We start from the raw sequence: 27,236 nt of genomic DNA, 5'->3' as shown, positions 1-27,236 counted from the left end.
AAACATTGTTTTTTTTTGTTTTTATTAATATTCACCCAAGAAAATAGAATTAGATTTTTTCATTATTTTAAATTATTAATTCATTAATTTACAATACAATCGATATTATTTTACAATAATTAAGATTTATAGTTACAATTTAATTAATAAATCTATTAATAAATTTATGTTCAACAATTTTTATCAGACGGAATTATTAATAGTTATTTTAAAATATATTTCTCTTTTACTTATAGATATATTATATATTAATAATTATAGTAAATGCTGAGAATTGATTCTAAGCTGAGTAATCGCTGCAGTCAAAAAATATTCATAATCGTAGCAAGGAGATGATTTTTATAAAAAAAATACTGTGTATTTAATAAAGAATAGATAGGAATGCTTTGACGGCACATGCAAATTTATATAATTGATTGATTTCGTTGATCAGCTTAAGAAAATAATCTCTCGTGAGTTCAAGTATAAGTAAACAAATAGTTAAACTATCAGTAATAATTAGTTGTGGAATTAATGATTGTACAATAATTATTCTTATTGTTGTAAATTTAAAGTCAGTGTCACACACTGTCCAATTCAACAGCGACTTCTTCGATGGTTGCTCTACACATGGGACATTCAACAAGTTGCATCGGGCATGTTTGACAAAATCCTCTGAAAATAAAAAAAGAGCAATTTAGATGAGATGCTGTATTATTTATACTAATATTATAAAGAGAAAAGCTTTGATTGTTTGTTTGTTTGCATTGAATAGGCTCCGAAACTACTAAACTGATTCGAAAAATTCTTTCACTGTTGGAAAGCTGCAGTATCCCCGGGTGACATAGGCTATATTATATCTATACTAATAAATGGAGAGCCGGTTTTTTTGTTCGTTATACTGCGAAAATTACTGAACCGATCGAAATAATACTTCTACAATCGTGGTCATTAATTTAAGTATGTTTTTAATATTACTGAAAAATAGCCGTTTGTAAACTAGAACGTTTATTAACTCTAAATTTGGAAATCAGCTGATAATGTTATTTGTAAAATTAGTCGCAAATAAAAAATGATATTAATGAAATTAGCGAAATGGAAATTTCACCAAATATAAATTCAGTAATGATCAACTGCTAAAAATTACCATTTCAAACAGTAAAATCGTGATTTTACTATTTATTTTATAATATTTACCATTTAAACGTTACAATTTACTCTTTACATGGAAGAAAATACTATTTCAAACAGTAATATTCGCTATGTAAATGTCTAAAATGTTAAATTATAATAATTAAGAATTCAGACTGATATTTATCATTTGGTACTTAAAAAATGATCTTATGATATGTAAAAAGTATAAAATAAAGTTAGTAAATTTCTAATACAAGCAACGTCAATATTTACAAAGTAAAATGGTAAATTTTAAACGCAATGCTAAAAATCAAACTGTAATTATTGACTTGCTTGGACTGGTAGAATGTATATTTTAAAAGTATAATTTTTATTGTTTCAAATGTTAAACTCTCCCAGAGTGAGACCCCCTTCTCTTTCATCTGAGTTCCCCTTCTCCTCATAATATGGACTATATATTAAAATAGCAATTTTTACTGTTTGAAACTGTAATTTTTTAAGATGAAAGAGTCGTTATTTACTATAATGACAGCTACTAATCACTTATTTTGGATATTAAGTTATAAATTGTGGCTTTTATACTTTCTACATTAAGTTCTGTAATATTTATATTTTTGCCACCCCGATGTCTGCTTTACTGTTTGAAACTATAAAAATCAATCGGAATCCGAGTGAATATTATAGTTTACTTTTTTCCGTGTGGTGATTAGTAATCACGGAAAAAAGTCAAAAAAATATAGGTAATAAAATATTGCACATTGAAAATTATAATGAATATTAGCTAGAATAATTACATGGATAAAAGGTGCATTTCAATTCAATAGAATTTGGAATCTGTGCAAGTCAAAATAATACTCTAATTAAATTTCAAATCTAGATTTAAAAATTCAATTCTATAAAGCGCCAGCAGAGCGGACGAATAACAGCTAGTTATGAATAACTTGGAAATTTTTGTTAATTAAATACCCGTGTGAAACCGGGTGGACTGCTAGTATTCTATAATTTTAAATTTAATCAATAAATAACCATTAAATAAATAAATTACCGATGCTCGCAGGGTAACAGCCTGACCGAAGCTTTTTGATCATAACACAAGGTACAGGAATCTTCTCTAACACTTAATTTCCTCAATTGATTAAGATAAATATGTCGTGGAAGAACAACTTTATCCTCTGGTTTCAAAGTCGCATGATCATTGAACTTCATAAACTCCCTGTCAGCCGGTGGATATTTGAAAGGCACGTTGCCGAAGTTAAACAGACATTGTTGGAAAGACATAAAACTAGCGGCCGCAAAGAACCCAGTCCTAGCTGTTTTAAACACTTGGACGCACGGTTTCAAAGGAACACCATTGGTATAAAATATTATTTCTAATTTATTTAAATCGAGTAGGCAACCAAGAACATCGCCGGCCTTCCAAGGTGGTCGGTCGTGATATTTTTCACTACGAGCGTTATGCCAAATCAGTCTACGACAGCCATCACACGATAATGAATATGAATCGTCACCAATACCATATCCTTCCTGTAATTATAATTAATCGTCAGTTTAATATTTATAAGTGACCAATTAAGTAAATAAAACTTACATGATTCAAAAAACTACTATTCTTAGTCGCCCATCCAATTTGCATAACTCCGGTAGTCATAATAAGAGTTTCATAATACCAAACTCCAGAATCAACTTGAAAAGTACAACGAACACTTTCAAATGAGTAGGCATCACAACGTGCTTCTAAACCATTTGGTGATATTTTCAGGTACTCGCTTACATCCTTTGTGTTTAACATCACATTTATGCCAGTCAAGTCGACAGTATCATGAGAATATTTTCTTCCTTCTATCAAAACTGTAAACCAATTTTATAGTTAATATTTATCAAATACTAAACATTTATGATACAGTAGGATGTGCCAAAATTCAATTTCCGTAAAAAACCTTTTAAAATTTGAATTTTAAGTTGCGCTTTTAACAGGAGCTTTGTTTGGGTATTTCCGCTGAAATTTCCTCATTTGGCCGAAAGTGCTCAAACAAAGCTCTTGTTAAAAATTCTATGAAAATCAAATAAATCATCTCACCCCAAAATATCTCAGGAAATACCTAAACACAGCTCCTGTTAAGGGGTTACATAGGTTTCGCGATTTCAAAAAATCGATTTTTTTTTATTGTCTTATTATATATAAAATATCTCAAGAATATTGTTCTAAATTTTCAAATCATTGTCCTATATTTTTTTTTTCCACTTTTATTGTCACTCAAAACTTTAAACGCGTTTTTCTCGAAACTATGTTTTCAAAGTCGGTTGTAAAGATTTCTCAAAAACTACTGAACCGATATCGATCGAATTTCTCACAGGTCTTCGAGATACAATTTTCAAAGACTTGGACAAAAGATTTTTTTTTTTAATTACAACTATTTTTAAAAACAAAAATGCAGAGCAAATTTTAACGAAATTTTCATTTTTTTGTAGTCTGCCAAAAATCGAAATTTTTTTTTTTTTTTTTTTTTCCATCGTCCAAGTTCTAGTTTATGGTCTTAACTAAAGGAAGAATTTTTTTTTTCAACTTCAGATGATCCTGTTATGAGTTCTACTGTCAACGCGGACGCACCTATTTTCCTTTAAAAATTTCAGAAATTCTTTGTTAAATATAGATCTTTAAGTTCCCAAAAAGTTTGAATAAAAAATATTATTCTTTCCCAGAAAAAAAAATTATTGAAAATCGGCCATTTTTTCACCGACGAAACCTATGTAACCCATTAAAGCGGAACTAAAAATTCCAATTTTAAAAGATTCTTCACGTGAATTGAATTTTGGCACACCCTAATGATACAGCCATGATATTTTTAATGATTCTAAATAAACAAAAAAATAAACATACATAAATTATCCAAGCACCACTGGGCTGAAAAGCCAGCTTGACGACGTACATAATGAGTCTCATCGGCCCATTTTTCTAAAGCTAATAAAGGGTGTTCTTTTTCTTCCATAAGTCTTCTCTGTATGGTTACTTTATTTTCGCTGGTCTGAGCGAATTTTTCCAAAGCTATTAATGAGTATAGTACCACATAAGATTCCACATCTTCTCTCTAAAATCATTCAATAAATAAATAAATACTTCATTTTACATCATACTCTTATTATTAAAATTATTCATTATACTTACAAGATTCGATACGAGGTAGTCTAAGGTTGCTTTTGACAATAAGGCTATACTACTGGGTCCTGCCAATTTTTCAGCAATACAACCAAGTACAACACAGATATTTCTCTGCTGTGTTATGCTCGTTTGTACTTTTCCAGTCTTTTGAGAAACTTGAAACATATGAGACAACTTCAAGACAGTTTCCTAAGTTAAATATAAAAAAACAAATAATTATCAGAAAATTTTTCTCCAAAATTAAAAAACTAAATCATCACCCAATTGAACAAATAAATAAATTAGAACTACCTTAGACGGTAACGGACAATCATCAAGAAGTAAAGTAATAACTGAAGGACCTAGAGGACTATGCATTGGAATAACATTGACCATAGAACTAGCGACTTGGAGCCATCCTTCCTCTTTGTCGGCAATCGCGTGGAGTTTGAGCATCGACGGTGGAGGTTCTTGCTCACTAATTTAAAAAAAAAAAATCAATTAATTATCAACCAAAACGAATCCAAGTTAAAGTGAACTTACTTGTCAACAAGACCGCCGATGACTCCCAGAGTCTCCAGCACCAACTTATCGATGTTAGCAGACGTCGGAAACTTAAAATCAGGCGATGGATCACCAGCAGCATGAATATCAATCCTTGGCACTGCAGTATTCTCGTTATTTTCATTATTTCCGTTTTCTTGGCCATCTGGACAGTCTTTACACAAACAAGCTCCCATTCCCACAGGTTTACTATGGTCTCACTTAGCTTACCACCTTTAATTATTTTTTACGTGGCATCTAGGTACGGCAGCGAACAATTCTTCTGATTAATCCTCAGTATTTTCATCTATCAATCAACAATCACAAATTATCGCCAGTTAACAGATAATTTCAACCTTGTCTTCTTCAGTTACAAGATTTTTGATATACCTGCAGAAATAAATAATATTATTATTTTATAAATAAAGACTATAATAAAACGGTACAAGCTCGCGGTTCGTCGACTTTACATTATTTTAGGTTACCTGGTATGAGTATTGCGTTAGAATTAAATTACAGTAATTCGCAATAAAAAAAATATAATTTAATGTGTAAGTAATGAATCTTACTACTAAGTATGTGTTTACATTAAAACACTTGATAAAAAATTAATTTGTAAATGATTATTTTATGAATTTATTAATTATTTGATTATATTGTTTTCTATTTTTTACGTTTCTTAGTACAGTGCTATTTCTTGTGATTTTGATTCGTATGCCAATCTCATTGATTCTCATTGCATTACACATGTACGCACAACACATGTAGACGAATTACAAACATATGTATATGTATGTAACTGCTCCGTTTTGGTTGTATTTATTTATATTGTTTTATGGATATATACTATAAAACAGACACTTTAAAAAAAATAAATTGTACATTCGCAGGTTAAAAAAGAATTTTTTCAATAAACACAAACAACTATTCTTTTATATTGGCCATGATATTTTTTGACTTTTTTGATAATTAGCCTTGTGTCATATTCCATATTTAGTATACATGTTTTTTACTACAATTACTGCTAGGATCACATTTTTCATCTACTGTATAAGTTCATAATGATAATAATAATAATAGTAACTTTTTTTTAAATTTAGTACTCTCTCGCTAGATGGCGCATTTCAAAAATGGAACCACTAATCAGATGCGAGTTCTACTAGAAAATTCTGTCATATAAAAAAATTAGTTTGTATTTATTTATTATTTTTATTATTATTGAGGAAACTATAATTAAAGATAATACTAAAGTTAGCTGACGTTTTGAATTTTTTAATTTTTTTTTCATTTATTAAATTAGAACTAAAAAATATTTTTCAAAAGTTCCACTTAAGGTAAAAACCCCAATAGATGATCATGTACCAGTATATGATCACTCCATGTATTTGTATATCTATATTTGTGAATATAGATATACAGATACATGGAGTGATCATCTATTGGGGAATTGGGGCTTTTACCTTACAGTTATTTAAGTTTTTTACAAATGAAATTTTTTTTTTATTTTTTTATAATAATTTTCTCAATGAAAAAAATTCTATAAATTTTTAGACGTCGGCTAACTTAATTTTCATTAATTAAACTGTGAGTTTTTCAATGATACTAAAATCGACGGTCGTTATGAAAATTAAGATAGCCGATGTTTTTAATTTTTTTTTTTTCATTAATGAAATTAGAACAAAAGAGTATTTTGAAAAAATTACACTTACAGTTTTTTAAGTTTTTTACAAATGAAATTTTTTTGTTATTTTTTTATAATAATTTTTTCAATGAAAAAAAAAATCTAAAAATTTTTAGATGTCGCCTAACTTAATTTTCATACAAACGTTTTACAATTTTTTGAATTTTTATAGCCAATAAATTATTATGAAAAAAATTTCACCTGTAGAAATTAAAAAAAAATTATAAGTGCAAATTTTTTTAAATATTTTTTTTGTTTGGTATAAAAATATTATAAATTTTCAGATGTCTAATTAAAAATATATTATTTTTCAGGTAATTTTGACAGTGTCCGATTAATTGAAGAGGGTAGATCATGAATTCTGAAAAAAAAGATCTGAAGGGAAGATTTATGACGTTGATGATTGTCAAAATAGAAAATAAAAAATCTTAGAAGAAATATTAGTTAAGATTTATCAAGACAGCGAAAATGCAAATAAAAAAATCCGAGATTGTCGGTAAAAAAATTAAAACTTCTAGAAACAGCAGGTACATATTTTTTGTATTCAGGGTCGCAATTAATTAAGAGGTGAATGTAAAAGACGTGAGACATTTAATTATAATTAAATCATCTGAACACCAAGACATGCAATATTTCATTGTATAATTATTAATTTGAAAATATTGTTTTTCAAAGTAAACCTGTGAATATGAAACACGTTTTATTTAAATGTCGTTCTTCAATAATTAATAATAAATGTTATCATTAATGAAGATATAATTTAAGCCACGTTTCATCAAACGCCTCAAGAAAAACAAGCATTAAAAACGTCAACATATGTCTGTGACAGTTTTTTTTTATCATATGAAGTTTTATTTCTTGAAAATAATTAAATTGATTAGATCATCTATTTATTCTCCAGAATATTCATTATAATTTTTATCTATATTAATCAGGAAACAAATATTTTAAATCAAACAAATCTATTTCAGTTTTGTAAATTTCTGAAAAATAAAGACAACAAGTAGAATAGAAATTGCTGATAAATACTGTGAAATTTATTTATAAATAATTGATGGGATGTATTAATGAACGGATCGATAATTGATTCACAAAAAAAGAATTGTTTGATTAATAGAAAATATACAAAGATTCCAAACAACTTTTTCACGTACTTTCCGTTCATTATTGAGCGAATTTGAACTGCAAAAAATTATCTGGATTATATTAATAATTGATGGAAACTTTGTATTATCAATTAATAAAAAAAAAATACAATGAAAGTAGCTCAAGGCATCAATAATAATCCGGGAATTCCATTGAAAACTTAAATCCCTCTCTCTCTTCAATGGAGTGAAAGTCAGCGGTTCTCACTCATAAAAGTAAGAATATACATATATTTTCATTAATAAACAAACAATAATTATTATTTTTCCATGATTCAAACAAATTATCAATTTTTGTTTACTCAAGATATTCTTATCTTAATACTCTGGTCAATAAAACTTGACAGATAATTAAACAGACTTCTTATATGCTTGTTTACAAACCCATAAACATATTAAACTATAACTTAAGTCAAAGCTAAAACCATTTTTCTTCTTGAATCCCGGATAATTTTAAAATAATTTCTGCAATAAACTTTCTATCATCAGAATTATTGAATATTTATGATAAAATATCTGCGCAATAGATCGGATAGTTTCCAGATACTTTTCATTATTATTTAAACTATTACTACTATCAATATTATTACTATTACTCATTCTTTATTTTCATTAAAGATATCCACGTTTTACAACCTGAGGAAGAGTTAATCATATATATTTCCGTCTGAATATTTAAATATTATATTCTGGTGGGGTTTTTATAGACATTAAGCTGGTCTAACGTTCATTCAGTTGTCATCGTGATACCGCTCAAATGACATCGTCGCTATTCAAATAGAATCTACTCTGTTATTTTCATAAATATATTTTCGCATATTTATTTATTGCAATTAAATTTAGCCAAATAATCACAAACATCCAAAGAATTTAAGTTTCACTGAAAAAATAAATTTTTAAATAAAATAGAGAAGGTATTTATAATTTTTTTTACATAGAGCTAAATTATAAGTTTATTTATTTTTATATTTGTATACATATACTTAGATCGCCGCTGTCTAGGTTTATAAATATTCTGGCACGTTTTTTAACGAGACTAGACAATTAGACACATTAAACTGTCAATAGATAAACACTAGTTTAAATAACTAAACTAAACAAAAAATCTATCGTGTCATGAATAATAAAAAATGTGTCATTTAAATCGCGTGTTGCTGTTAATTACCATCGAATTAACGTCATTAATAATATATAGTAAAAATCACCTTGTATTTTTCAGTATCTAATTAAAAATACTAACTAAATAATTTAAATTTCAGGTGAAAAAATTCATTAAGAAGAAGACGAAGTATAAAAAGTTAAATAATAATAATATTAAAATATTTTTTATTAGAAAAATTACCGAGCAAGTTTTACTTTCACGCTTTGGCATTTGTCGTGTTCTCGATTGTACAACTAAAATATCGAATCGTACATGTGTGTACTTACACGATATAATTGCGTAATATGAGTGTATGAAATAAAAATACGGAGAGTGAGAAAGATAATGACAACATATTCGCACAATGCGTGATCTACCTATTCACATTGTGCAGATCTAGCATGGAAATAAGTCATTTAATAATTTAAGATAAATTATAACACGACTCACATTTTAATAAAAATTAATTTAGCAGATATTTGATAATTTTTATAATTTTTTTAGCAAATAAATTGTGGCAAAAAAAATGAGAAGAAAAAATTGACATGTAGCAATTTTAAAAAATTAAAAATGCAATTTTTTAAAAGTGATTTTGCAGATAAAATTAATTTGTTAAATAAAATAAAAAAATTATCAACAGACTGCTAAGTTTATTGTCATCATATTTTATCCTATGACAGGTAAGTAGGTTGAAACATTTTTTTTTTAAATTACAAACATTTAATATTTTTAATTTATATTAATTAACAATTCAATTTAAATTACAGGATCTGATTGTATTGTGAGTTTTGAAGTATAAAATTGAAAAACAAGCACCGGAATGTTTAAGAAGATGCGCGCGCATTGGGCTGACGGTTCACCACCACCGTGCGCTCAGGTTCAGGTGCAAAACCAGGATGAGGAGGAAGATCCAACAGGCATTCAGTGTAACTTTACAACGCAAGCTGATAGTTTGTACAACGACTTCAAGGTCAGTTTGTGGTCATGTGCGTCTGTTTTGGTTTTTAATTCAAATAACTCACTATTCGTATTTAAATTTTATTATAATTTTATTGTACTGTAGTATAAATAAATTGTTAAAAAGACGTAAATAAGTACATAAACGAATAAACAGTTGGCTGTTAAATTTTTATGCAGGACACGTCGACTATGCCACCGTGTGTTACGTCCACGATGAGTGTCGGTGACTCGAATCAAATGACAATTTCCGCAACTGAGTCCGAGTTACAGGATAATAACAATCAAGTAAATACACCTGCAAGTGCTCCGAAAACTCAAGGTAATATTATATAAATAATATTATTAATAATAAATTAAATGGCCGTGAATTTTATTCCGTAACAAGGACTGTCATTTTATAAAATAGTAAATTGTAAATTTAAATGACGTTTTTTTTGGGGTAAGGAATTTTAAAATGAATATTAAAATTAGAATTATAAATTACATTTCTTGGATGAATTAATTGAATACTGATTATGATGTTGATGAGTAATGAGAGTGAGGAATTTAAAAAAAAAAATAGGTAATTTGAATGGAATGGAATTTAATTATTTAGGTGCAGCGACTATTGGATGGAGTACACCTGTAAAAGATAACAAAACTATGAAAAGTAATAATTGTGACAGAGCACCATCAATGGCTAATTGTTTATCTACGACAGTTCCCGTTAATTTGAAAGCCTCACAAATCGCCGGAAGACATACGCCTACTCGTAGTTCTTTGAGGCACAGTAGAATGATTGTTATGCATCGCACTGGTAACAGTAAGTAATACAATAATTTATATTTATATTTAATATACTTAATTAATTTGTATTGTCTTGGTGATAGCGATGAAAATGAGGACGAGATACTCGATAAATAATAATTAACAATCGTTCATTATTTCTTAACACAAAATATAATATGTTATTTCTAGTTGAAGTTTATTATCGTAATTAAAATTGTTTCTCAACTTGACGATTTTTAATTTATAGTTTAATGTTTAATTGTTTTTTGTTCTTGGACTTTTTATGTCAAACGAGATAAAATACTTGAGCCGGACTTAGGTTTTATTATTCATAAAAGTTTTTCTGTTGTCATTTTTGTCGCAACACAATACACCTCATGCTCGAGTGAACCGGAAACATACACACTCAACTCTCAGGAACCAGTTTTGTTTTATTCTACTACTTTATTTTTTTTATCCTACTTCTAATGTTAAGAGACAGCAACTAGACGTGGGTTGCTGTTTTTTTTTTTTTTTTAAATATTGAAATGGGTTTTTGAGCTTGAAAAAAAAAAAAAAAAAAATGAAATGAAATGGGTAGAAAAAAATTATTGGATGAACCTGTTTTGTAATTTGCATTTTTTTACTGGAATATTAACGAAACACGTGTCAGTGATCGCTCAGGATTGTAATTGTGGAAGTAACGCTCCGTGTCTAATTTAATTATTCATGAGGAAACGACTGAAATATGACTAAGTAATTTTTTTTTTTTCACGGATAATTGAACTGTGTATTTAACACTTTTTAAATCCTTTTAGCAATGAATTTTCTTTTTTATTTTTTAACAAGATGGAAAATTTAGTTTTACTAATTAACTTAAAATATAATTTTTTATTTTTATAAATAAATTTATTTATTAATTTTTTTTTTAGTATTAAATAAAAATACTACACAGAAAAAAAAAATTTACTTGAATCAAGACAAAAAATTCTTGAATCAAGTAAAATTTCTTAGTTTAATAATTTTTCAATTCAAACCAAGAAGGTGAAATTCTTCAAAATTATTTACTTGATTCAATTAAATTTTTTTTATGTAGTTAATTTTTAAAAAAATCTAGTTTAATGGGGAAAGTCCATGTAAAAGCCTCAAAATCGGTAATTTTTCTTAAATATCTTCAAAGGTGATAAAATAATTTTGTTGTTTTTAAACTTTAATACAACTTTATTGAACCTTTCTAGAGTACAAAAGTAATTTTTTTTTTCCTTTCAAAATAGCGGCTCAGGATAATTATTCGTTTGCTGCCTCCGACGCGAGGTCCCAAACTGCTCTATTGATCACTCATTAACCATTGATTTGAATCAAAAAAATTAAAGTATTCTCTTTTTAGAACATATCAACGGAAAGGATAAACCTTTAAAATAAAAAAAAAGTATAAAATAATCCTTTGAAAAAAAATTAAGAATTTGGGGCTATTTTTTGACATTTTTGACCTCAAAAAAGTATTTTATCAACGCAAAATATCTGAAATTTTAGGTTTATCCTTCCGATAGTAATATAGAGAAAGGCCTCACCAAATTTCAAACAAATCGATCAATAACTTTTTGAGTTACAGCTCGAGCAGTTTTTAAAAATACAGTTTCGAGATATTCGCGTTTAAAGTTATAATACACAATCCGGCCCGCTCCATTATATTAGCTATAACTTCGTCAATATTCGAGATTTTATTTTTTCCTCTCGTCAGTACACGCTCAACATATTATATTATCAGATTATTGAAAAAAAAAATTTATTTTTTGAAAATTTTCCATGGACTTCCCTCCTTAAAATAAAATTTTTTATTTTTATAAATAAAGTTATTTATTAATTTTTTTTTTTTTTTTTAGTATTAAATAAAAATACTACACAGAAAAAAAAATTTACTTGAATCAAGAGAAAAGTTCTTGAACCAAAAAAATAATTTTGAAGAAGTTCATTGTCTTGAATCAAGACAAAAAATTCTTGAATCAAGTAAAATTTTTTCGTTTAATAATTTTTCAACACAAACCAAGAAGATGAAATTCTTCAAAATTATTTACTCGATTCAAGTAAATTTGTTTTTTGTGTAGTTAATTAAAAAAAAAAAATCTAGTTTAAAATAAAATAAAACTAATCTTCTAAAAAATATTTTTCCACAGTTCCAAGGAAATCACGTCCTCCACTTCTACGTCGGCGTAAACTATCAAGTACATTAGCAGCGATCCAAACAATCCTTGGGATAGCAGTGACCTCTCTATCACTTTGGTTACTCTTATGGGCACCAAATTTGCCATTTATGGACAATCCATACTGGAGCGGAATGCCGGTAATAGACTTAAACTTGAAACAATTAAAACTAAACGCAATAAAAACAATAAACTAGTTATAATAATCTTTAAAAACAAAACCATTGTTACAGTTACTCTTCTCAGGAAGTTTCGGAATATGTTTGCTGTGCTGCTTCAAAAAAGAGTACCCAGGTTTGAGTCCAGGGTTCTGTTTAACAGCAACCAAAGTAATGAGCTTCTTTCTGGCTGCGCTGGCAGCAATAACGTGTCTAGTAGCCTGCATCACATCCGCAATTCACCTGATAAGACTGAGCGGATTAGAATGCACACCAGCGCGTGTAATAAACGCGACGTGTGCATGCAGATCACGTAGCGAGCTTGCAAGTACCTCTGAGCCGGTTTTCAAGTACGTTGATCTCAACTGTCCTGAAGTTGAAGGCGTCTTAACTATTTTGCTAATCTTCTCTTCGATATGTAACGCCTTGGGGGCAATTATCGCCGGATGGTATTGCTATCTCCACTGGAGTACGCGCGACAAACGGCCTCAGTACTTTAAAGTGAGATCGAGCTCACGAGCTCCTCTCGATTCGAGGCCGATTTACAACCCTAATTTGAACAGACGATGACACCCATGATATATATTTTTTTAATTTATTATAATTACAATGATAATTATTAATTATTAATTACCAATACCATCACAAGTAGTCTTAATACGTCCATTTTAGTCATACGTCAATGTTCAGTATTTTAATAATAAAATAATAATTGTATAGTTACTAGTAATTAATTAATATTTAATAAGATTAAAATATGTAAATGATATTACTGATGTGGAGTGAACAATGCTCATTAGAATTTTAAATAATTTTCTTAGAAATTTATTATAAATTTTATTCATTTAAAATATTTGTATGAAATAAGTCAATTTCTTAATTATTATAACTTTTTTTTTTTATAATATATATAAATATATAATAATGACAATATTAATAAAAGAATATAGATCTACGTATATAATACTTTACACGAATGATTTGCCAATCACAGACAGCTAAATTTATAAATTTACTTAATGTAAATGGTGTAATATTTACATTGAGGTAAAAAGTTACTGTTTGTTAATTTAATAAAAATGTATAATTAATTATGTAAATTACGTTAATGTACTTAAAAGTTAGGTGGATCGGATACAATAATTAAGGATCCATTAAGTTTATCGCTGAGGGTAGAAGGTTTAGCTGGTGCTCGCCAAAGAGCATTGCAGCCAGCCAACGGTACTGATCGACCACGGAAGCACCGGCTAGAACATTTCCGAAAAATGGACTGTCTTTGCACCTAAAATTAAGAAAATTTTTTATTAGAAATGGGATTAAAAAACGAATATATAATTAATAAAAATAAATTACCTTGTAGGTTTTTTGTTTTTGAGAAGGAATGTGATGGACCATCTAAAATAATTTTTTAGAGTTTTAATTTTAATAAAGTTATTTAAAAAAAAATGACACTTATAAGTTTTCTTACCCCGACTGTGGATTCCTTTTGGGTTCGTGGCCTAGATACCAGATAATGTCTTCTATTTTCCACTCATGGATTTTAATTGCACATGCTTTGTCTTTGTAACAGCATAATTTCGCTTGACTGAATTCAAATAAGTATGACTTGAAATGCTTGGACTTTGTGTCGGCGAATTTCAGCTCTCCTGATATCGTCATTGGTGGTTTAATCTGTAATAATATTTATTTAATAAATATTAACGTTACTGTCATCGCAAAACAATTCTTTAGATTATAAAGACTAAAATTGCAATTCAACTTTCACTTATTAAGGGGGATAGCCACTGTGAAATTTCAAAAAAAAAAAAAAATTTTTTTTTTTTTTTTTTTATTAAATCAAAGTTTATACATTCAAGAATATGTATCTAGAGTTATATTTGAAAATTCCGAATATTTCTTGAGTTATAGTCATTTTTGTGACAGCGTGTGAAATGACCATTGCATGCGCGGCGCTCCGACGAAATCGCGTTTTTCTCGAAACTACTTTTTTTGAACTGCTGGGAACTGTAATTTGCATAAATATGAACCGATTTGCAACTTTTTTTTTTCGTATTTGTCTATTCAGTAGCTATTGTTGCACGTAGGGGATTTTGAAAATTTTGATTTTTAAGATTTTTTAAGGCTGTTTGAATCCAAAAAAATTAGGAAAACGGTTGACCCTGAAGGCCATCCCTGCAACTTCCCGCTAATTCCATACTTAGGCGCTTAAAATTGCACCAATGATGTTTTTGAGCTCTTCGAGCTTAAAAATAAAATTTATGGGTTATTTTGAGCTCTCCGAGCTCAAAGAGATTGCTTTCCTATGCTTTTGAGCTCTTCGAGCTCAAAAGTCTGATAGAGATTTGATAAGACGCTATTTTTTGAATTTTTAAACCGCAATAACTTTTGAATGAATAAACCGATTTTCACGCGGTTGGCAGCATTCGACGCAGTTTTTAAGCCTCACAAAGAATCTCATTTTGAATTGATCGCGCTAGGAATTTCGGAGTTATTCCGAAAAAACACTTTTTTTCGGTTTTCTTTCGTTCACGATATCTCTCGAAGGAATCAACCGATTTTGACCGGACTGGTGGCGATCGACGTGGTTTTTCGAGGTTAAGAGCTGATTAGTTTTTGGAATTGAACCATAAAGCCGTTTAAAAGTTATTAAAAAAAAACTACATTTGGAAAAAATTTTTTTTTCAGTTTTTTGAAGATTTCCCAAAATCTATTGATCTGAATCGGTCCAAATAGTTGTCAAAATCTAAGTTTGGTCAAGCCCTTTCGAATGGCACCAACCACGATGAAATCGGTCAAGCCGTTCAAAAGTTATAAGCGGTTCACATACTTTCACACACACACACACACACACACACACACACACACACACACACACACACACACACACACACACACACACACACACACACACACACACACACACACACACACACACACACACACACACACACACACACACACACACACACACCGTGACAACCTCACGGGGATAGTCAGGGAAGCTTCTTGTGACCTTCAAACGTCGAGATCTGATGAAAACTCGATTTTTGCAAAACGGGATGAAAACAATAACTTCCCGATTTTTGAAAATCTTCGATTTTCTTAGCGGGAAGTTAAAAAAATGAGAAAAAAAAATGAAAAAATTTTTAATGTCGCCATTTTTTAAATCCAAATTTTTAAAATCCCCTACGTGCAACGATAACTACATGCATGCAGATTACAACGCTGTTTCGTTTTTTTGTTGTAGAGAATCCGTTTTTGAGTTAGAGATCACACCGTGGTGGGGGAATTTTTTTTGATGCTCCACAAAAATGCTAATAACTTTGTAACAACACGATATTTTTTAATAAAAATTTAGGAAAATAATTTTTAATGTATACTTTATAAAACAAAAAAAAAACCCGATCCCCAAATTCCTTTATTATCCCAGTCAAAAAAATTTCCGAAAATCACATATTTTTTCGATTTTCACAGTGACTATCCCCCTTAAAAAAATTATCTAAGATAATTTCATATAGAAATTAATTAAAATAAAAAATAAAAAAAAAACTTGAAATTAATGTGAAAAAAAAAATTCACAATTATTAAAACTAACCCTTATGTGAAAAAAGTGTTAAATGTGTATTAAAAGTAAGACATAAATGAAATTTAAGTAAGGAAGTATAATAAATTTATGGTGTGCTAGAGACTAGGGAGTACATTGAACGTCAGTATCTGTGAGTTACACGGTCAAGTCCAATTAAGCTACATCCTGTTTACATCACTCAACACTCCTTTCACTGTAACCCGTATAATCTGATCTATACTGGTTCCCAGTTACAGTTGTTGGTTTATTTTCATAATCATTCGTAACCGAGAATTTTAAATTCACTTGCCTCCCGCGACCATGAACTCACCCAACATTCACTCTGTTTCCCATCGCAATTTTTTCACACATTCAACACACTCCAATGCAGAGTTAATGAATTTAAATACTATGAATACCAAATTTTATTACCCGAGGCACAATATCTCTGTAGAGACGGTCTTTCTTCAAGATCAAAATATTGTCTTTACGATCTTCTGGGTCCCAGTATCCCCATCTTGCAACAGCTTCCAATACTTTCTCCGCGTGATGCAGTGGACGCTCAAGGGCACCTCCTAATGTACACTCTTGTAGACATAATTCATGAGCTGGTACTTGAGCTTTTTCAGAAAGTTCTCTGCATACATCAGCTGCGCTTTTTTGTGGGCCAATCTATTTTAAAACCAATTCTCAATTTAATCTTCCCGTCATATGCCAATAAAATATTTTTAGTTCTTAAAAGCAAATAAAAATTACCGTGACATTGACACACTCTCCATCTTTGGTAAACAAATAGATCCAAATTTTTAAATCACCCGAAGGAGCGCCTCTAAGTCCATTATTGGCAACATGTCTCTCCAAAACCTCAAGGATTTTCGCTTCCTTGGCTAAATCATCCGCAGAAAGTTGGTATAATTTTGGATAAAATCGTATTAGATCTCCGACGACACTGGTCTCAGCACGATTCCAGTCTTCTGCACTTTTACTTCCAGCGTGCATCAAAGTGGGTCCCCATACCGCGGATATATTTTCTACAGTCATCAGGTTCCTCGAACTCTGCTGACTCAGGCAGTGTAAATGTGCCAATATCCGCCTTAGGGTTTTCTTTGAGACTTCGTTTAGCACCGGCATCAAAATTGATCGGTATTTATTAGAACGTTCGTCAGTATCCTCAAGATCTGTAAAAAATAAATTTATTATTATTATTGTTCAGGAAATATTTTTTTTTAATTTTGAAAAAAAAAAAAATATTAAATATCCGAAATAAGTGTTCATATTATAAAATAAAAAAGGCCATTCGGCAGCCAAAATGAAAGTAGATTTCATTTTATTACTTATTAATCAAAATTACAATTAAATTTTAACGTACGATTTTTATTGTAATCATTACAATCAAAGTTTTCTAATAAAAAACAATGAAAATTTTATAAAACGAATGCAATAGCAAATTTCATAATTGGCATAGCGAAATAGGGCTTAATTTTAAGGCTACATATATGATATAGTACTGAAATTAAAGCTTGTTTAAAGTGATTTCAGATGCAATTTACGGAAACTCAATAAGTTATCCCGACGGTCTAATTAACAATTGGTCTAACTCCTTATTTTTTAGAGGGTGATTTTTTAACATTTTGATGTAGCAATAGTCCAATCATAACTTATTTGAATGATCAAAAAAAAAAAAAATATTATACCTCTATTAGATGTCAATGATATTAAATGTTTTTTTAAAGTGATAATAAATTTTGAACTAATTGTTTTTTCGTACAAATGGAGGATTCTCTAAAATTGAGTTAGACAATTTGCTAATTAGAAAGTCGATCCCATTCAAAAGTTATTCAAGTAAGAAAGTGAAGAACTATGAATTTTTAAGATTTTGAAAATTTTGAAATTCTGGAATTTCTAAATTACTTGACCGATTAAGCTCATCTTCGAACCTGACTTCGGTATTTATCTGTAGAATAAGTATGTTGGGTTTAGTAAAGATCCGTTGTTAATTGGTGACTCTATCGTCTTGACAAGCCGCGTTCTATCCCATATATATATATATATATATATATATATATATATATATATATATATATATATATATATATATATATATAGATATATATAACCTTTTTACTTATAAATACATACATACATAAACTTTTGAACCATATGTATTTTCTGACTCAGCTCGTTGAGTTCAGTCGGAATATAGCAAAATTTTTCAAAAGTTCCGTCATGAGGACCAATGCAATAGTTAGATTTCTATGAAATCTACTAAAAATTTTAATCATCATTTATTTGAATGTAATGACTGGAGATTGCTGGTAATTATTAAGTAAACAAAAGATCAAAGTATAAATAATTGAATAGATTTTTAAAAAGGTAGAAAATAAATGCGTCAGTAAGTTCTGGGATTTACAGAATGAATCATATCCAGTCGGCCTCCATAGTCTAGGAGAACCAGAGAAAAGAATTGAATCTTTAAATTTATTCTTCTCTCCCTTCTCTTTTATGAATATTATTTTATTTTCATTAAATAAATCATAAAGAACAGACTTTGAAGCGGTTGAATGGGTTTGCATGCCTGAGTTCAACGTTCGCTTATTAACTTATTGCATTCATCAGTACAAATGACAGTAAAAACAATAATAAAATAGGTCAACCGTGTGATATTTTATAAACAATCACCAATAAAGATCTTGTCATATTACCAGATGCGCGACAGAGTTCATTGTGTACACAAGGTGGAATAATCGGCTCGGGTAAGTCCCGAAGAAATCTTCTCAACACTGTGGCAACGTCATGCTCAGAGTAAGAGCTACGGATAATTTGCGTCGCCCACGCATCTCTTCTGAACGCCTCCAGTAATCGAACGACAGCGCTGCTTGAACCTCCTTTTCTGTATATTCCTTCAGACATTATTCCTAAAACATTTGTATTATAACATTACTTATTTAATCATTGAATCAAATTAAAGTTATTTCTAAGTACAAGGAATTTTACTAAATAATTCATTCATTTTTATCTTATCTATCTACGCAGTGATATTGACACTGAATTTTTTTTTTTTTTCGATTTTTGTTGGGACAAAATTGATCATATGTGTTCTGATTGTAAAGCGTGTTATTGCGTGGGCATTTAATTCATCGTGCGTGTAAAATTATATCCGGGAAATGGGTTTCGTCATTCACCCTAACTATTTTAAATGAACAAATATTTTCCATTCAGATTGTCAACCGTATTCAACAGACGAATGTATACAAACAATTTTTGTTTACAGTAAGAATACAAAATCTAATTTGAGAAGTCTAAAATTGAAAACTGAATGATTTAATTCTTTAAAATTAAAATTTTAGGAAACTAATAAAGCTTTTAAAAATATCAAAAAATATAGATAAAATCTCTTATATAGAGAATTGTTAAATAATAAATAAACAAATCTAGTATAGAAAAAAATAAAATTATAAATTTTTAAGCTTACTAAATTTTAAACTAGTCGTTTTTGTTCTGACATTTTATTTACTTATGTTATGATAATAAAATTATCTATCAGCTATTAAATACTTAAAGATTAATATAGTATTTTGCTTTATTGATAGAAACATGCTCAATAATTGATAAAGATTGCTGTAAAGTTTTTAAAAACTCATCATCATTAACCAAATTATTTTTTAATGCCTTTAAACTATCGACTAATTATCAAAGTCTATTTAAAAATTTTCCTCATCTATTTGTATGATTCAAAAATTTCAATTTTATGATTAATATGAATTCAACCTTTTTACAAAAAGTTTAAAAATCAAATAAGAAAAATTATTTTCTTTAATTTTTAAAAATATTAATAAACAAATAAAATAAATAAATCAAAATAAAATAATTATTTTAATTTGATTAAAAAAGATTAATGATTAGTTTCTTTTTAGAAATTTCACTGAATTAATCTATTTTTTTTTAAATAAAGAATCTTTTCACTATCCTAAAGTACCATTAATTAAGAGCGGTTGATAGTTGATTTTCAAACGAGTTTTGCTCATGAATAAGATAAAATTTTGAAAAAAACGCTTCGCTCTTCGATAGATAATTAAATTATCCATCGAAAAGCGAAGCGCTTTTTTAGAAAATTTTCATTTATTTATGCATAAAATCCGTTTTAAGATTCCATAAGTTGTACAAGTATGACAGAGATACTCTCGTTTGTCCAATAGAGAGCGAGAGAGAGAAAAAATATAAACCCTTCTTAAAAAGTAAATTTACCGTGTGCGTAAATAAAATTAATGCATTTATCAAGAATAACTGGAACATCATCTTGAGTTAATTGTTGTTCATCCAAAGCAGCGCCACAGCTAGTAGCAGCTTGATGGAGCGCATGCCGCCAAGCCGGCGCTTCACGAGTTCCTGGAGCAGCTAAATGTAATGCACCGTGACCAGCATCTATTACAACTATTGGAATATTCCCGGCGCCTTCAATAGGTCCCTCTTGTTCTCTTATTACTGCAATTAAAAGCAAATACCTCAATTGTAAGCAAAAACAACTAAGTAAAGAAAATAATTACTTAGAAAGAGAAAGATAAAAAATTTAAGCTGACTGTGAACCAGTAAAAGCATAAGTGAGCATAATGAAAGCCACAAAGAAACGTGACTGAAACAATAGTCGTGGACTGTTTAGTCTCTGACTTAACTGTTTTGTTTAATAGTCAGTAGTCAGTAGTCATAATGAGTGGCATTGTAATTTCAATGCATTCATGCTTTATGCATATATATTTACTAATTAATATTATATTATAAGTTTACAAGATTTAAGTTAACAATATAACGACATCCGGCACCGACAAAACTGCTATGCTGCGATAGTTTGTTATTCGTTCATGTTATACTGTTGCGAAAGAGTTATCATCAACTGCAGCACGTCCAATGATTCATTCAATTATTACGTTCTAACTCTTTCATTTTAATCAACAGATATTTTTTTATTTTGATAACAAATTGTCTTAGGTTTATTCATTTTTATTGTTCTCTATCTCTGTACTGAATAGTTGGAGTTGTAAATAAATATTTCTAGCAGTAATATAATTTTTTGCGTAATAAGCAACTGCAGTCAAGTCAAGGGGGAAGGGGTAAGGTATTAATATTATTTTTTATTTCTTTAACTGAAGGCATTGACAATTCAGTGTGAGGTAAGCCGATAAAATTCGTTTATGAACGTTTCATACCAAATTTTTGTAGTGTTCATAACTTTAAAGCGTTTTTCTCACAACTCACGTTTTCAAAGTCGGTGCCCCTCATAACTTGAAAACTACAATACCGATCCCTTTGAAATTTTGAACACTAATTATGTACATAATTTACGAGGTAACGCTGGGTAGTTTTTTTCAAATTTGTTAATAATCTTATTTTACAATAACAAATTAGCTGATTTTTTTTCGTAAAAATCGCCTTTTTCCCTTCAGTGTTCAAAAAAGTGAAAAATTGAAATTTCAAAAAAACCCTCCCAGCGTTACCTGGAGAAAACTATTATCTAACGAATGAACGTTCATTTTTTCATTTCCGATGATCCAGCACCAAGTTATGAGGAGCACCGCAATTCCACTTTTTTCCGAGACACGTTCGAATAATTGCTGCTATTACCGTATTTTTTAATATTTCTCCGTGAAAATTTTATATAATATTCTTCGAATGTCATATTTTACTGTACCATTAGTTTTAATAAATAGATTTTAACTGCGTCGTCACAAAAAAATCACAAAAACATGCCTTTTTTTGTACAAATTAACATTACCCCCCCCCCCCCCCTCTTAGTCAGATCAGTAATCAGCAAAAAAAATTGTTAAATTAAAATAAATTTTGCACTTACAAATACAACGTGCTTTACGGAGGTCTAATTGCTCGAATTCCACAATATCCAAAGACCGTGTATAAATTAACGTTCGTTGTTGTAACAAGACCCACGCTGAAAACCAAGATCCAGTGACTCCTTCCTAAACAAAAAAAAGATTTATTTTATTAGATAAAATTTATCTTATTATTTTACAAAACTTTATCTCGGAGTTTAAATCAATTTAATTTGTAACACGAGGCTTTTTAATCTTATGTTTTAAAAAGCGTATCAAGTTACGGAGATAGTTGATATTAAGTCCTATCCAGATGAATAGAACTGTTTGAACTAAATTGGATAGGATTAATAAATACAAATATACAGTTATACATTCATATCACATAAATAGTAGAAAGATTAAAAATAAAATTACTTTGAGATAAGCCCAACCAGCTCGCGTTAACTCTGCGGAGTATTTAGCTGGAAAAACAGGAGTAAGTGCTTCAAGAATTCTTTGAGCCCATATTCTGCGTTCGGTAATTCCTTTAGCGTAAAAAACGTGAACACTTGGTCTGCCTTGACAGCTTACAGCGATACAGTGGACCGTTTCTCCGTCTACAGTTCTGTAGAAAATAAACAAATCAATAAAATTACCCATAAAAATATATTTATTCACTGCTACAGACTTACAGACTATGATCGATTACCACTAACAATTTTTTATAGCTCAAAAATTTTTTTACGTCATTTCCTGTCATTAATAAACCTTGAATACGTAACAAATAATTGTACATATTATTAAGAGAAAATAAGATAACTAATTGTACATACTTGACATCTTGAAGCAAATGAACACTCTGAACAGCATCGAGATGAATGACTTCTTTGAGTGTGGCCATGCTTTTATCAACATAAAAACTTAGTTTCTGATCAGATAGCACTGCAGCCCGTTGAACCAAGTCTTTAGCGCGTTCTATGCCCACTCCAGACCTATAAACAATTCCACGATGGCAAACAGGAATAACCTGGCTCTCTAGTTTAGGTCTCTCCATCTTCATAACCGCGACTTTTTTAACTTCATGTTGCTCACGCCTCAACAATTTCGAATTCTTCATAAAATTCATAACATTTGGCCTGACATGGGCCGTCGAATCATGCCTCAGCTTCTTGAGCTTCTGCATCATCGTCTTCTTCCGTTCCTCCGCAGGTTTCGGCACGCTGTTGTCTTCCTCAGGCTTGCTCAAAGACAAATTCGCAGCTTCCTCAAGCACAGATTCGTCTAAAACTTTTACGGAAGACTTTCTCGGCGGTACCGCTGGCTGTTTTCTCCTGGCAAGATGAACTAACTTCGGCAATAACGCTGGATTTTTGCCCACCACTTTCTCCGGGGCCTCTACTAGCTCTACTTCATCGTACTCATTTTTCGGTAATGAATCAAACCGTCTTGGAGGAGGCGGTGGTGAAGAAACCATAACCTGACTTGGACTACCAGAGTCTTCAAGTCTAATATCCTCTTCTCCGGTGTCTTCTTCTCCGTCACATTCTCTCAAATCCGTGACACTGCCAGCGCTGGTCGGAGACTCACTGGTCGCCAGCAAAGCCTCCAGAAGCATCATATCATTGTTCTCATAGTTCCCGTACGTATTTTCCTCAGTCTTAGCGAACGGATCGAATTCAAACAACAAAGATTTACTGTGAGTCTGATTCCGAGTTTTGCTATCCGTTTCAGAGTCTCCAGCCTTCGACAGACTCCAATTTTCATACAAAGAATTTCTAACAGACATGGCACTGTTACAACTATCACTAACTCGCTCGCGAATTGGCTCTTCTTCCTCAACGTTGGAAGCTATCGGGTCCAACGTGCTATCAGTTTCATTTTTATCACTTCTGTCTCCAGAAAAAGCTGAGTCATAAAACGTCCAAGAGTCTGAGCGTGAAAGTCGCTTGATGATATCTTCTTTCTGACTGTAATTTGCGTCTGAAAAATTCAAACTCTGGTTTGACTCCGAATCGCTGCGATTTCGTGCAAACGTCAGGAGACTAGCAGTATCAGGAAAGTCTAGAAGCCGATCGGAAACACTTACACTGGACGACATTGTTCCACATCTGCTGCCGGAAGTAACCGATTGAAGCTCGTCGTAGATCGATTCATCAGGAAGCGGAGGCGGTGGGTAAACTGGTGGTGGCGGACTGTATCGAGTTTCAGTCAAGTCTTGTTCATTTTTAACACTCTTTAAATTAGATGTCAGAGGGCTGTAAAATGATATAGACTTGAAAATGTCATCGCAGCCTGCGGGCATCGACACACACCTATCAACGTCGTCTTCATTCTTCTTGCTCTCGTCCTGGTCTTGGCTGGATGTCAGCCGACGAGTCAGCAAATTTTTAACAGACTTTTCTAACCTGATACTTGCATTTCTAGTGCTAGATATCATCGCTTTGCCCTTCACAGTCATCTTCTCAGATATTTCATCCTTGAGTTGTCGGGAAGACGTACCGAGATTTTTAAACAAATTTTTCTCAGAACTGCTCCTTGACTCCGAACTTCTGCGGTCGTCACTCATTTCTGACTGGCTGGATGACTCACTAGGACTCAAGGATCTCGTTGATGCTGACTGATTCACAGTCTTGGGCGGACAGAGGTTCCGAGGAGCTGGCACTGGACGTTCCGGTATTAGCGAGCGCGGCTTAGGAACTGGTTTCACTTCCATTATTATTTAAATGCCTACTCAGGCTTTCTAATATAAATATATATAAATTATAAATAAAAGTATGCAACAACAATAATATTAATCATAACAATAAAATAATAACAACAATTGTCAGCAGTACATACACCGATTCATAAAATAAAAACTTGGAGTTGTTTTTTTTAAATGTCCAATGTTCGTCACGTGCGATTTCATAGCGCGACCTCGTACTCGTGCATTTGTAGCGCACAAAAGAACCCATAAATATCTTACATTAGTATGACTCACAGTAATATCGTGTCAAATATCACCATTGTACATCGCACTACATATTTTATAATTAAATACTCTGTCGAATTTTGCGTAATTTTTTACGTTCATTTTTTGGGTTTAAGTCTGTAACAAAATTGATAAAATTTAAATAATATAAAAAATATGGGCTCAAAAATAAACATACATACATGTATAAACTTTTGCGTTCAAGAAGAAATGAAATACAAACACTTATAAATAAATAAATAGATAGCACTTCGTAATCATTGCCCCAATTACTCAAGTGTATGTACATAAGCATATAGTGTGTAGTGTAGAGTACAACAATAAATATGTGATAGTTGTTTCCATTTTTAAATATTTTTTTTATTCCACTTCACTAGTATATAGTGCCTTCACGTCATCTAACTTTCAACACTTGCAAGACATGGCCCGCTGATAAATTTTCAGCGTTTTATAAATTTTAATACTATAGTCAGCTGTGATAATTTTTAATTAAATTCGTTGTAATAAAATTGAAATTATAAAGTAGTTTTGTTACTTTGGAGTGTAAAACATAACTGATGTTTTAAAGTTACAAGCAGAAGCTTCGCCCACACGTATGCGACTAACTTTTCCTCTTTCTCTTTTAAATCCCCTCCAATCGGTCCGCGGCCCCACTCTTGTTGTTCTGCAGAATCTAACTATACATGTATTTTGTTGTATTATTAATATACCGGGGACTCAAGACGGAAAAGTATTTAGCTGAGTTGTTTTTACATAAACAAATTTAAAAAATAAATAAAATTTTAAGATTAAATAATAAATTTTATTATTTGTATGAAGAAGAAATTTTATAAGTAAGTTGTACTGTCATTTGACGGCTGATGATTTTTATGATTCATTTTTATTTATTTTTTTTAAGAGTAATAATATATATGTACGGAGTATGAAGAATGGAGCTGCAGATTGAATAACTTTATTCATAAAAATGTAATTTATTAAATAAAGTGAATTGATGTGAAGAAGATTTATGAGTCATGTGTACTACCGAGGAATATTTATCATATAAAATGAAATGATCGAGACAATTAAAGTTGAGCGACGAATAAATCATCAAATTTCCCACGATATAGACAGTGGAAAGAATAAAAGTTTACTTCCGGTAATGATCATTAATTATAAAGGCTAATTTATTGGTATTAATTAATGCGAAAGAACCTTTCATTATTTCGAAGTTTAAAAGTTAAAACTTTCATTGTTTAGATCCAATTTGTTTAGTTTGGGTATTAATTGTAATTAAAATTATTTTGCGGTTAAATTATAGCTTCACTAAAAATTTATTCAGGTACCGGATAGAATAATTGGGAAAAGGTAAATAACCTCAAGATTTAATTGCTTCTTAGAGAATTGTCTGCGGTAATTAAATTCAATTTCTGTTACTTTGTCACAGAGAAATATAACGGGTCAATTTTTTAAGTTTTTAAGCTGTGAAGAAAATTATACTTAACGGTTATTGAAATTTAAAGAATGATGTAACTTTTTAGATAAGTATGACATTAGACTTCAGTAGAGGATAAAATTTTTAAAAAGAAGACAAATATTCTAAGCTCTAATTTTTATTTCCGTTTTAATATCATTTCAGATAAACATTTCTAGAAAAATTTTAATTATTTATTTTTGCGACCGAATTATATATATAAACTAGCGAACCCAGCCCGCTTCGCCGAGCTAAAGCTTAGTTTATTAAACAAAGTACATATATATTTCAATACATTGCAATTAATTAATTCTATTATCGCAATATGTCAACCATCATTCATCTTCGAGTTCATTTTCTTCAAGCTTTCTCTCTAGCGGGTGAAAATTGTTAACCAAACTCATAAACATATCAGTTAGTGTAACATACACATTGTGATGTAAGGTAGCCCCAATATATGATCAGTATATGACTCCATGTATTTGTATATCTATACTCACAAATATAGGTATACAAATACATGGAGTGATCATATACTGGTACATGATCATATATTGGGGCTTTTACCTTATACAAAAAAATATCGGGTTCATCTCAACATTAGCGATCAAAGTACGACGC

At 30.3% G+C, this 27,236-nt stretch overlaps 3 protein-coding genes across 12 annotated transcripts; 1 reads left to right on the top strand and 2 right to left on the bottom strand.

The window, feature by feature from the left end:
• Positions 1 to 534: 534 nt before the first annotated feature.
• LOC123267032 (RING finger and SPRY domain-containing protein 1-like) lies at positions 535 to 5,814 on the bottom strand. Of its 4 annotated transcripts, none has more exons than XM_044731512.1 (8): positions 5,467 to 5,814; positions 4,793 to 5,182; positions 4,562 to 4,727; positions 4,277 to 4,459; positions 3,992 to 4,199; positions 2,702 to 2,961; positions 2,159 to 2,637; positions 535 to 654 (listed from the first exon to the last, which is right to left on the bottom strand). In XM_044731512.1, exons 2-8 carry the CDS (start codon positions 4,987 to 4,989, stop codon positions 561 to 563), a joined length of 1,587 nt encoding a protein of 528 aa, XP_044587447.1. In that variant the 5' UTR covers positions 4,990 to 5,182; positions 5,467 to 5,814; the 3' UTR covers positions 535 to 560. The 4 variants fall into 4 exon arrangements, with proteins under 4 accessions (XP_044587447.1, XP_044587446.1, XP_044587449.1 ...); XM_044731511.1 differs by lacking the exon at positions 5,467 to 5,814 and adding an exon at positions 5,278 to 5,423; XM_044731514.1 differs by lacking the exon at positions 5,467 to 5,814 and adding an exon at positions 5,362 to 5,383.
• A 2,413-nt stretch (positions 5,815 to 8,227) lies between these two features.
• Positions 8,228 to 13,625, top strand: LOC123267833. Of its 3 annotated transcripts, XM_044732701.1 has the most exons (8): positions 8,228 to 8,532; positions 8,878 to 9,211; positions 9,425 to 9,440; positions 9,528 to 9,729; positions 9,897 to 10,038; positions 10,315 to 10,521; positions 12,641 to 12,807; positions 12,901 to 13,625. In XM_044732701.1, exons 4-8 carry the CDS (start codon positions 9,580 to 9,582, stop codon positions 13,393 to 13,395), a joined length of 1,161 nt encoding a protein of 386 aa, XP_044588636.1. In that variant the 5' UTR covers positions 8,228 to 8,532; positions 8,878 to 9,211; positions 9,425 to 9,440; positions 9,528 to 9,579; the 3' UTR covers positions 13,396 to 13,625. The 3 variants fall into 3 exon arrangements, with proteins under 3 accessions (XP_044588636.1, XP_044588635.1, XP_044588637.1); XM_044732700.1 differs by lacking the exons at positions 8,228 to 8,532; positions 8,878 to 9,211 and having other exon boundaries at positions 9,331 to 9,439; positions 9,527 to 9,729; positions 12,901 to 13,624; XM_044732702.1 differs by lacking the exons at positions 8,228 to 8,532; positions 8,878 to 9,211 and having other exon boundaries at positions 9,424 to 9,439; positions 9,521 to 9,729.
• Positions 13,626 to 13,769: 144 nt separating this feature from the next.
• On the bottom strand, positions 13,770 to 25,484 carry LOC123267831 (arf-GAP with Rho-GAP domain, ANK repeat and PH domain-containing protein 1). Of its 5 annotated transcripts, none has more exons than XM_044732693.1 (11): positions 25,345 to 25,484; positions 23,025 to 25,279; positions 22,627 to 22,816; positions 22,233 to 22,356; positions 20,636 to 20,872; positions 19,093 to 19,305; positions 17,147 to 17,568; positions 16,823 to 17,062; positions 14,294 to 14,496; positions 14,179 to 14,220; positions 13,770 to 14,107 (listed from the first exon to the last, which is right to left on the bottom strand). In XM_044732693.1, exons 2-11 carry the CDS (start codon positions 24,902 to 24,904, stop codon positions 13,969 to 13,971), a joined length of 3,690 nt encoding a protein of 1,229 aa, XP_044588628.1. In that variant the 5' UTR covers positions 24,905 to 25,279; positions 25,345 to 25,484; the 3' UTR covers positions 13,770 to 13,968. The 5 variants fall into 5 exon arrangements, with proteins under 5 accessions (XP_044588628.1, XP_044588630.1, XP_044588631.1 ...); XM_044732695.1 differs by having other exon boundaries at positions 23,025 to 24,931; positions 25,345 to 25,362; XM_044732696.1 differs by lacking the exon at positions 25,345 to 25,484 and having other exon boundaries at positions 23,025 to 24,446; positions 24,504 to 25,333.
• Between the last annotated feature and the right edge of the window lie 1,752 nt (positions 25,485 to 27,236).

The sequence above is a fragment of the Cotesia glomerata genome, linkage group LG6, assembly GCF_020080835.1.
Source record: "Cotesia glomerata isolate CgM1 linkage group LG6, MPM_Cglom_v2.3, whole genome shotgun sequence".
NCBI lineage: Eukaryota > Metazoa > Arthropoda > Insecta > Hymenoptera > Braconidae > Cotesia > Cotesia glomerata.
This window is presented reverse-complemented; position numbering and strand designations above follow the sequence as displayed.

Coding starts and splice junctions, on each gene's coding strand:
- LOC123267032 (XM_044731512.1), bottom strand. CDS start 4,989: ATGGGAGCTTGTTTGTGTAAAGACTGTCCAGATGGCCAAGAAAACGGA. Junction 2,638..2,701: donor ATAGTAGTTTTTTGAATCAT/GTAAGTTTTATT, acceptor TTATAATTACAG/GAAGGATATGGTATTGGTGA. Junction 655..2,158: donor CTGTTACCCTGCGAGCATCG/GTAATTTATTTA, acceptor TTTTATTTTCAG/AGGATTTTGTCAAACATGCC.
- LOC123267833 (XM_044732701.1), top strand. CDS start 9,580: ATGTTTAAGAAGATGCGCGCGCATTGGGCTGACGGTTCACCACCACCG. Junction 10,522..12,640: donor TATGCATCGCACTGGTAACA/GTAAGTAATACA, acceptor ATTTTTCCACAG/TTCCAAGGAAATCACGTCCT. Junction 12,808..12,900: donor CATACTGGAGCGGAATGCCG/GTAATAGACTTA, acceptor CCATTGTTACAG/TTACTCTTCTCAGGAAGTTT.
- LOC123267831 (XM_044732693.1), bottom strand. CDS start 24,904: ATGGAAGTGAAACCAGTTCCTAAGCCGCGCTCGCTAATACCGGAACGT. Junction 22,357..22,626: donor CTGGTTGGGCTTATCTCAAA/GTAATTTTATTT, acceptor TTTTTTGTTTAG/GAAGGAGTCACTGGATCTTG. Junction 17,063..17,146: donor GAGAGTGTGTCAATGTCACG/GTAATTTTTATT, acceptor GTTTTAAAATAG/ATTGGCCCACAAAAAAGCGC.